Source organism: Danio aesculapii, chromosome 12 (assembly GCF_903798145.1).
Source record: "Danio aesculapii chromosome 12, fDanAes4.1, whole genome shotgun sequence".
Lineage (NCBI taxonomy): Eukaryota > Metazoa > Chordata > Actinopteri > Cypriniformes > Danionidae > Danio > Danio aesculapii.
This window is the reverse complement of record NC_079446.1, coordinates 9,859,470-9,871,143: the sequence shown is the minus strand read 5'-3', so window position 1 is coordinate 9,871,143 and position 11,674 is coordinate 9,859,470. Positions and strand designations below refer to the sequence as shown.

Here is an 11,674-nt window from a genome sequence, read left to right as displayed (position 1 = left end):
ACAGGAGCCAATCATCGATCGCTATATGACTAATAAAGCCCGCCTTACAGGAGCCAATCATCGATCGCTATATGGCGAATAAAGCCCGCCTTACAGGAGCCAATCATCGATCGGGCCAGACGTGAGTTTCTGCAGATTTTGTGTGATTTGGGTGTTTAGAAATTAAACTAAAGAAACGGTTGTTGTTTAATTTTATTGGTGATTCCTAATATGAAATTCAATCGTAAGCTTGGCAAGCAGTTTTGGCTGCCTGAGCATACTGCCCGAGAGGTGTTTCAAAGATGGCCACCGAGTGAAAAGTTTGACACCCAGTGGTTGAACTAGGTATTGCACACGCAAGAGCAGGTTTCCAGATTGACGACACCAACAAAAGCTAATTCAAGTCGTGTTCTAAATAAAAGCAACGACATTGAAGGAATATTTTCCATATTAAAATGAGTTTTTATATTTTAGAAACAGCTTCTATTTCTCACAGCTGAACAACAGAAAACTGACAATGATCACCTCAGGTACACCTCATGCGCTTTATTCAGTGTTAAATGCTATTAATGTGAGCTTGAATGCTATTTTACATGACATTTATTGCCACACTACTGAACGCAGCAGCAGATAAGTTCACCTCAGCTCTTGAAATTAAAATAAACCATTTAAAATGGAACTTTAGAACTGTGACTCAAGTGAACACATCAGTGATTCAGCATCTAAAAATTAAAGAGGTTTAATATGTATTAATTATATTATAATCCTTACCATTTTGTTGGAGTGCAGTGAGTGCACTATTCTGTGCTTCTGAATGGCTGTGTTTAAATTTCTTACGTCTTTCGTCCGGTGCAAACAGCCAAATAGCTCATCGCTGCAAATCACGTAGCGTGTTGTTAGGACACAGAGTTACAATGTAACCTGCTCACCTAATGTTGACGTTTGTAATATTTATATTTAGGGTTCATACGGTCATGGAAAACCTGGAAAAGTCATGGAATTTTAACATGGCATTTTCCAGGCTTGAAAAAGTTTTGGAAAAACAGAAAAACCCACAAAGTTTTGGAAAAGTTATAGGAAAACGGATATCTGTATACTTGAATATTGGTTATTTACTTCTTTTCTGTCCTTGGCCAATCACATACTCTCACATTATCAGTGCGGTGTAAGCATTATCTAAATCAATTTTACATAGATATAAATATAAACTGAAACTAAATAGATGTCTGTGTGATACACCATTCACAATATTGTATTCACAATATTAATGTTTGTTTCGTTATGTAATTATTTATGTATTTATTTATTTATATACTGTCAAAAGTGGTTCATTATCGCTACTGTGACTGTGTTTGAAGCAAAATGGCATCAGCGGTTGAGAGGGCTTGCACTTTGGGTTGCCATGGCGATACCTGTTGTGTTTACTTGAGATGCTACTATGCTGCGCCTGGTGAAAGACACTGAAGTCTCAATGTGATTTTGTTTCTCCTGATAATTCAGGCACTTTTAATCTGCCTACGAGTTCCGCTGCCGGGACCCGTAACATATGCGTGTTTTATGATATGCTGTAATAAATTTGAACATGCATTGTTTTTCTTCTACCACACATATGTAGACATTGCATGAAACATTAGGTTATGAAAACTTACTTGAAAGTCTTGGAAAAGTCATGGAATTTTAGTAGTAAAAATGTGTATTAATCCTGTATATTATTTGCTAATTAATAACCTCATGTGGTACTCTGAATCTGCGCCTCATTTCAAAGTCTGCTACTGTCCACCAGAGGTCGCATTTCAGTCATGGACGCACACTTTAAGAGCCTTCAAGAATGAATGAAAGAAATGCGCTGTTTTCCACCAAGGCAACCCGGGGGGCTGAAATATAATTGGTTAAACTGGCATTGGATGGGTTAAAATAACCAAAACAAAGGCAGATGTTTCGACACATAACACATTTTCAAAGCAGAATATCTGACTTCAGCATTGTTTTTCAGATAAACAACGTTCACTTAGCATGTTTCTTAAATCTGCAAACATATTATAGTATTTTTATGCTTTAGAAGAGTCAAAAACGTACATACAGCACTAACTTACTATATATGTATAAAAAAAGAGCAAGAGATCGATGCTTCCATTGTTAAAATCTTTAATGCTCGTCAGAACAAGTAACTCACAAAAGAATTATACAGAAATCCTTATTTCCAAAATCTTAATCGTATACATATTTACTGTAGAACAGCCATTCATGCATCAAAATCAATGATTTTTTTTACATCGCAAAACAACAAAATCTGATGCACCCTGATTACTGCGGTAAACCAGCAATTAAACATTGAATTAAAAAACAACAATAAAAAGAGCAAAACGTGATTTGGTTCCCTCTTGGTGACACAAAGTCATCTCTTCCAGGCGCGTCTGGCACATGTTGGTGCGCTTTTGATCAGTGTGAGGAGTGAACCTGCTTTTATTGTTACACACGGTACGATTGTGCGATCGGTTACCTGAAAATATTAACACTGCCATCCTTGATTGATGATTACAGTACACAAAAAAAAGAAGCTCTGTTCATCCACACGGAGATCTGAAAACTGCAGTGAGCGGAGATGAGAAACGAACATAACGAACGAGAGATTCTATAGCGCTTGACTTGATTATTGCTTATAGTTTTGAATGCAATAGTTTGACGCTGACGTTCAGTCCCTAAGGTACTGCTGTTTTTGTCATGTTATAGTTTGTGGTTGCTACAAATCCTCCAGGGCGATGATCTGACTGATCTTCGTACTAGTTGACGGGATCTTCGCAGTAAGGCAAAACAAGTGCTGCAAGCTGGTTAGTGTACAGAAACCGATGTATAACTAATTGCATTGATACCTCTTAGAACACAACGTCAACATGAGTGATGCTAATCAACAGATACTGCACAAAAACCTCACACACACACATCCTGGATGTATTTCACAGTGTCCGCGTAGGAAATAGTTTGTTTTAAGTGTGATTTTGCAAAACAAAAGAGTCTCATCTGTTTGTCTTTGACGTCCCTTTTCAGTCGTACTTCATAACAACAACGACAACAACAAAACAATGCGTTAGAAATGTTCGGAAAAGGCACACGACTGACAAAAGAGTCTTCGTTCTTCATTTTAACCAATCGCTAATCGAAGCAAACAAGCTGACGGCTTGATGGACCGCCATTTTACGCCAGCGAAGCGTGTTTCCTCTGGCACGCGGTGGCGCTGGAAGTCTCCCTTTGGTTGTGTGATTACGAGAATATGAGCGTTCTCTACTTGTCTCCGTCCAGCAGCTCCTGCAGGATGTCCTCCGGAAGCTCCAGTCCGGGTAGGTCTTCCAGAGGGATCTCCTGAGTGGGCATCTCCAGCGGAGGGAGCTGCGGGATAGGAATGTCCTTGGCCTTGCGCTCTTCGTTGGGCTGTGGAAGCACCCATAACTCTGAATCCGCATCGGCGTAGTGTTCCTTCTTCAGCCTCGAGTTTTCCACACACAATCGCTCGTTTTCCTGTTTTAACCGCTCGTTTTCGGACACGAGGCGGTCTACGAGCTTGCGCAGGTCATTGATGGTTGTTTGCTGCTCTTCCAAGCGTGTTTTGTCATCTTTCTGAGCTTTGCTGCCTGCGCAGGGCTCTGGGACGGTGCCTTTGTTTTTGAGGAGGTACAGCCAGGTGTCGTATTCTCGGTCAGGGGGTTGAGAGGTGGTGTCCGCAGCTCCAGCTGGATGAAGGTGACGTCGAGCCGGCTGATCTGAGACCTGGAGAGTTCTGGGTTTGTCTTCTCGCTTTGCTCGCTTCCATCGCTCTTCGATCAGCCGCTGCTGCTTTACATGACTGTCTCGCTGAAGCTCCAGAGACAAGCGAGCCTGGGAATTGAAAAAATTGAGGAATTCAGAAACTGAGAATGTCTCGTTTACCAACAATTAAAAATGGGTACTAGCATTACCTGTTCACACTCGGTGAGTTTCATGGCCTCCTTGAGAAGATCTGTGGACAAAATGACCGCAATTGAGTTTTCCCCATCACAGGTTGAGTCTTTTACTAGTATAGATTATAGTTATCCACCAAATATGAGACTTTTGGACCACTGCCATACAGCAGAGGTGCCCAATCCTAATCCTGGAGCTCTACCTTCCTGCAATCCTGATCAAACACACCAGTCTGTAATTACCAAGTGCTTCTTCAGATCCGACTTAATTGGTTTAGTTGTGTTTGATCAGTGTTGGAGCTGAATTCTATGGGAAGGTACAACGCCTGACAAAAGTCTTGTCTCTTATCCAAGTTTTAGGAACAGCAAATAATAACTTGACTTCTAGTTGATCTTTTGATATCGGAAGTGGCTTATATGAAAGGCAAAGGCCTCTAGATTACTCTTATTTTACCAAAATAAAATATGATCATGCCTTGATTTTGAATTAATTAATTAAAGTCGTGGTGCAGTGGGAAAAGAATTAATATTGTGTATGACTGCCATGAGCTTGGTCGACCACATCCATACATCTCTGCAATAGCCGCGTTTCCACTATTGTGCCTAAAGCGAGCGAGCCACTGTCGCGTTTCCACTGTCACTTCTGGGGCCTGATCGGGCCAAAGCGGGGCTTTCTCGGGTCCAGCGGCCAGCCTTTTTCGGCCCCCCGAATACCAAAGAGGGCTGGGGCTTCGGGGCGGAGTGAAAGGAGAGGCGGACTTTGCCCAAGTCTGGTAAAGATGGCGTGCTGCCATTCCACTAGTTTTCCGATCGCACACATGTACATGCGCCAAACAAATAAATAAAATAATAAGGGAAAGAAATACATGTAGCTGGTCAGTTTAAGATAGACTATTCCATAAAACACCTTATAGGCAAGTGGTCTTTTTGCTTATGATCCCCCCTGTGTTTGCTTTTTAGATGTAAGGACTGTTGCATAAAATAATAACGTTTTAATTGATAAGTGATATTTCTTTGCTGCGTCCTCCTTGATGTTTCAATAACGCGTAATAATCTTTCCACCATATTAAAGACACAGCATCCAGTAAAGGTTGTTGAGAGTTTTTGTCAAGTTTAAAAGGTGTATTTGTGCATGATTCATGCGCGTTTAGATGCCTTTATGTGAGTGTGAGACCGGGCAAGAGCGCTCGCTTGACAGCTCTGTGGTTTGTAATGTAATGGGCAGCACAGATCTCTTGATACCTCAGGCTGTTGATGTTGCCATCCACTTTGCAGATCTCTCGCACACCCCCCATACTGAACGTAACCCCAAACCATGATTTTTTCCTTCACCAAACTTGACTGATTTCTATATAATCTTGTGTCCATGCTGGTTCCAGTAGGTCTTCTGCAGTATTTGTGATGATTGGGATGCAGTTCAACAGATGATGTATCAGAAAAATTTCCCTTCTGCCACTTTTCCAAATGATCAACTAGAAGTCAAGTTATTATTTGTTACTCTTACATCTAGAATCGACGACAAGACTTTTGACAGGTAGTGTAGATCTCCAGGAACAGGATTGGGCACCCCTGGCATACAGTAACTGTTCTTTGCAAGAATAGGGAAGCTCTTTAATTATGAAGACTTGGCTCTACTATAGTAAAGGGTGAATGTTGTATACAGATCACTACAGATATACAGACACTAGAGCGTTTTAAAGCCGTGAAGATCAGTCGATTCATCAGGAGATCACTCGTATGGCAGCTTATAAACAGACCAGCTGTAAAACACCCTAGTGTCTGTATATCTAATTACGCTCAGTAAACATCGGTGAGTTCGGTCATTTCTATTGAGCACGAGAACACAATGGCAAATCAGAGCGGTTTAGGAACGCGCACAAATCTTAGCGGGAAATGGACGTTTCTAAAATTTCAGTAGCGATTGGTACTGAATTCCAGTATCGTGACAACACTAATTTAAAGTCATTTACTTCTCTTTACATTTACATTTTAGTGCTCATTTTGAATTGATGTGTATCTCAACCACGACTGCATTCCTAAATTCGCCAAGGACCTGCCTTGTAATTGGCTGATTGGATATTTGCAGTTTCTGGTGAGTATCGTGTGAAATATTTACTTTATAGTGTAATGTGAAATTACTTGTATATTAATGCTGACAAATACTTACATTCTACATTTATGCAAATGAACATGGCCTTGCTAAACCAATCATGCGAGTCAAACAAGTAATATAAATAAGAGTTTGTGTTGCCATATTTCTGATAACACCCACATATTTTAAAATGACATCCCTCAACCAGAAAACCACTTAAATTATCATATTATGTCGGCGCAATAGCCTAGTGGTTAGCACACCAACATATGGTGCAGTAGCATGTCAGGGCGTCCCGAGTTCGAATCCCGGCTTGAGGACATTTCCCTACCCTGCCCCCTCACTCTCTCTCTCCAACTTCGCTTATTGTCTCAATACTGTCCTATCAAATGAAGGCAAAAGCTCAAAAATAAATCTTTAAAAAAATTATATTAAAAATAGATATATTTCAATAACTAAATAACAAATAGGATTTTATTTTCCTATTATTCAAATAAATATTCATTTAATTCTAGTCCAAACAAAAGCCTTTCGTTCATGAGTTATCACTACGGTACCGTCAACATTCATTTCCACAGCCGTCTTGATCAGAATTATGCTCTGAACAGAGATTAAAACAGAAATCAACCTGCAGCTTTTCTGTGGCAGGAGATGGCATCTTCAAATTTCCCAGCGGCCAGCAAGCGGTCTGCCTTCCTGCACTGCTGATGGGCCTGAAAGGGAGGATACAGCTTTTCACATGACTTCATCATGATGGGTTCGGTTAGCACTAAAAACTAATTACAGCACAGATAAATGACATTAGCCCTGATTAACTCTAAATCTACATCGAAGTTCATCTAATCCTTTCAGTCACAGTGAAAGTCTATTTAAAGCGATCTGTCAATACTCCCGTCATCCCTCTAACACTATACTGTACACAGATATACTCATTTTACTGTAATAGTTCATCAAATATCACCCTCAAACCCTCCATCATTAACCTCATTTCAAGCTAAGCTATTTTTTTTATTTTGCACCCAGTCAACTGTTATTTAAGGGGATACAACACCAAGAGTTTTAACTCATCATTTACTCTCCTCATGTGGTTTTAAAGCTTTATGAGTTTCTTTTTTTCTACTGAATACAAAAGAAGATATTTTGATAAATGTTGTCCATCGACTTCTATAGTATAAAAAAATGACATCAACCAGCATTCGTCAAAATATCTTCTTTTGTGTTCAACAGAAGAAAGTCAAATAGGTTTTGAACAAGTAAAGGGTGAGTAAATGATGGCAGAATATTTATTTTTGGGTGAACTATCTCTTTAACTCGGAGCACAAAAATTCTTATGCATTGTGAGATTGGAAAATATGGAAATTCTAGCATTGAAAATCTATTTTAAACGTTATAGAAAGTATATTAGTAAGTAATAAATATGTGAATGCTTTGCACAGGTGGTCAGAATTTTTTACTTCCACTGACACAAAAAAGTGTGTGCTTAATAATGCTGATTTTGCATGTGTACCTACAGATATTATACAAATAATCAAAAAAATTATAATAAAATAAAAATCACAAGTGTCCAATACATTTATCTACATAAAAAATGTCTTAATTATCTTTTGTCACTTTACAGCAATATACACCACCTGACAAAAGTCTTGTCGCCAATCCAAGTTTTAGGAACAGCAAATATAACTTGATTTCTAGTTGATCATTTAGTATCAGAAGTGGCTTATATGAAAGGCAAAGGCCTCTAGATTACACTTATTTTACCAGAATAAAATATGATCATGTCTTTATTTTTAATGATTTAATTAGGACAGTAAGGTCTGACTTTACTTAGACAAAAGTCTTGTCACTTAACAGAAATAATGTATAGAATATAGTAGAGAATATAAAGTCATGGTGCAGTGGAGAAAAAATTAATATAGTATCTGACTCCCATGAGCTTGGAGGACTGCATCCATACATCTCTGCAATGACTCAAATAACTTATTAATAAAGTCATCTGGAATGGCAAAGAAAGCGTTCTTGCAGGACTCCCAGAGTTCATCAAGATTTTTTGGATTCATCTTCAATGCCTCCTCCTCCATCTTACCACAGACATGCTTAATAATGTTCAAGTCTGGTGACTGGACTGGCCAATCCTGGAGCACCTTGACCTTCTTTGCTTTCAGGAACTTTGATGTGGAGGCTGAAGTATGAGAAGGAACTCTATCCTGCTGAAGAATTTGCCCTCTCCTGTGGTTTGTAATGGGCAGCACAAATCTCTTGATACCTCAGGCTGTTGATGTTGCCATCCACTCTGCAGAACTCTCACACACCCCCAAAATGAATGTAACCCCAAACCACGATGTTTCCTTCACCAAACTTGACTGATTTCTATGAGAATCTTGGGTCTATGCGGGTTCCAGTAGGTCTTCTGCAGTATTTGTGAATCTAACTTCTGTCACTTTTCCAAATGATCAACTAGAAGTCAAGTTATTATATGTCACTCTTACAAATGCGATCAACAACAAGACTTTTGTCAGGTAGTGTATATATTTTGATGATTTGAGACCATTCTCAAGATTTATATTTTAGTGCTGGACAAAAACTAATAGTGATTAATTGCATACAAAATAAAAGTTTGTTTTGACATAATTTACGTTTCTGTTCTGTGTATACTTATAGTATATATATATATATATATATATATATATATAACACTTGCATACATATTTATTTGAGAACATGTTTGTTTGTATTTAGGTATAAGATTCAAATTTTTTATATCATTCATTAATTCTCCTTCAGCTTAGTCCCTTTATTAATAAGGGGTCGCCACAGCGGAATGAACTTATCCAGCATATGTTTTGCGCAGCGCATGCCCTTCCAGCCGCAACACATTTATATATCAATGTAACAAAATTGATTTGTATAATTTTGCTTCTATTTGTGTGTGTATCACATATACATAATAAACGTACATAACACACGCACATATATGTCAAAACAAACTTTTATTTCAAATGCGATTAATCGTGATTAACCTTTGTCCAACAATACTAAAGTTGTTTTTGTTAGTATATTGAGCAAAATATCAAAAGGTTCTTTGCCAATTTCCCAATGGTGCCAATATTACAGGATAGCACTGTATTAAAATAATTGTATTGTACTTTGTGTTTTATAACATTGTTATTTGTTTATATTCTTGCAACTATATTAGAGCCTTTACAAGAAAAGATCCAATAAAAAAATTATTAAAGGGGACCTTTTATGCCCCCTTAAACAAGATGTAAAATAAGTCTCTGATGAGCCTAGAGTGCGTGTGTCAAGTTTCAGCTCAAAATACCCCACAAACAATGTTTCAATGTTTTTAACCCTTTGAAACTGACACATTTAAGACTTTAATCCAAATTGTGCCGTTTTGGTGACTGTCGCTTTAAATTTAAATGAGATTGTAACCCAGCCCTTTTTTCAACAGAGGGAGGGGCTACAAATGCCTGTGTGTCAGCATAGCTGCAGATTCAAAAACAGAACAAACATAAATTCTTAAAAATGTGAATAGAAGTGTCTCAGAGGAAGGCAGTATATGGAGACTACAGTGTTCATTTGTGCATCCTAAAACTCCACATTTATAATGCCTCTTAGTCACTGACATTACATTCAGCAGGTATGTTGAAAACTCTAATGGCGGACGCCTGCTTCTCACTAAGGGCTGCTTATGCTAATGAGAGGGACTTTTCCCTTCTGATGAGATGTACAAAGGGAGAATGTCAAAGTGTTTCTGAAGACTGTTTCAACAAGTATAATGACAAAAAATAGAAGTTTAAACCTATTATAAATAGAAATTTTGCATTATAGGACAATTTGTTTTACTGGTGATCTCAGATTCACTTAAGGAATATCTCATTAAAAGCACACAACATTCATAAATGCTGTAATACTCAAATAAAATAATAAAATTACACAGAAACCAATCTGAGTGAAGCCACTTACTCCGTGTTTGTTTAAAGGTGATCAGCTGTCAGCAGTAAACAAACACACACATAAAGGCTAACTTAAACAGACCACACAAAATACAGCTCACGGTTTATACGAAGCCTTTATATCGCAGTTGAAGGAATTCAAAATAATTGATAAATGACTGCATGTGTTTCAGGACATGTGAACCTCTTCGCAGCTTTTATTTTATATTCTTTACAGATGCAAATCGGCTAAGCTAACAGCGGCTAGCGTGCTAATGTGGCTTGTAAACAGACACTTACGAGATTGAGAGGACTGTCCACCACCTCCATTCCTTTGTCGACTACAGTCTCAACCACACGAGAGACTCATCGGCACATTTCTGTCTTTATTCCGGGACCAGGGACTCTGGTTTCACCGGTTGCTGTTCCACTGCTACAATAGACGAGCAAAACAACAACAACTTCCCCCTCCGAGACGTCACCATCGCGTCACAGCACGACGACACCCGTGACGTAGGAAGGCTTTTTTATTTGTCTTTTTTATATTTAATAAAACGAAATCCTAAAATAACTTTCATAATAATTGGTACAAGTTAGCTTTCAATTATTAAACAAGTCTATTTTTCTAACGCTGTTCTAAAGCTCTGTGATGTTTACTCTCACCACTAGAGGGAGCCTTTACCTCACAAATTCTGTATTATTAACGTCACGAAATATTGTGTTTTTTGGAGCTGATTCCACAGTAGATACGGGACATTTTTACATTCTGTTTATTTATTTAATTAATGCTATCGTTAACTTTAAACATTCATTTTACGGTAAGTACATTTGCAACTACATGTCAATTACTAATTACCGGTGTTTCTTTATATAAGTCTATCTGTTCACAAGAGGTGGGACAAAGAGGTGCAAAAATATATACATCTATTACCTTTTCTGGGACAAATAAAACTAATTTTTTTGCATCTTATATGTCACAAGCTACCTAAAAAGAACGCTTTGGTACATTCTCAATCTTTTCGATTTGTTTTAAATAACATTCCTTTCCGTGTCCTCAATTATTGTCAACATCAGACGAAGCAATAAATATGTTTAAATTTAACAGTTAACAAACAAACTGCATTTATTTATGACCAACAATTATTCAACAAATATACAACAGCTAAATTATAGATTATCAAAATATTAATCTGACACATTTGACACATCTGACGGTGGTGACTAAAACCCAAATTGTGTAGAAGTTTTAACTGTTAAATACATTAAATCCATCGTTTACTGTATTAAAATACTCAGAAGAAATATGTCATTGTTTTAAAAGCTTTTTTCTAAGACTCGGTGATGACATTACTTGTATGAAGTTTATGTAGTAGCCATTTTGTTTTTCTGTTAACGCTAGATGCTAATACAACCTGCCTCAGGAGGAAAACAATCACTAAAATTTCAGCAAGCAAATATTAGAACTTAGTTGTTAAAATTATAATATAAAATGCCACTTTATATATATATATATATATATATATATATATATATATATGATTTTTTTCTTCTTTTTTAAATATTTCCTAAATGATGATTAACAAAGCAAGGAAATGTTCACAGTATGTCTGATAATATTTTTTCTTCTGGAGATAATCTTATTTGTTTTATTTCGGCTAGAATATATGCAGTTTTTATCAAATAAAAAAAAACATTTAAAGGTCGATATTATTAGCCTCTTTAAGCTTAATTGTTAT

At 37.4% G+C, this 11,674-nt stretch overlaps 1 protein-coding gene across 1 annotated transcript; it reads right to left on the bottom strand.

Annotated features, from left to right (window-relative positions):
* Nucleotides 1-2,107: 2,107 nt before the first annotated feature.
* On the bottom strand, nt 2,108-10,415 carry nrbf2b (nuclear receptor binding factor 2b). Its single transcript, XM_056469879.1, has 4 exons — nt 10,239-10,415; nt 6,632-6,716; nt 3,930-3,970; nt 2,108-3,849 (listed from the first exon to the last, which is right to left on the bottom strand). The coding sequence occupies exons 1-4, from the start codon at nt 10,266-10,268 to the stop codon at nt 3,259-3,261; spliced, it is 747 nt and encodes a 248-aa protein (XP_056325854.1). The 5' UTR covers nt 10,269-10,415; the 3' UTR covers nt 2,108-3,258.
* Between the last annotated feature and the right edge of the window lie 1,259 nt (nt 10,416-11,674).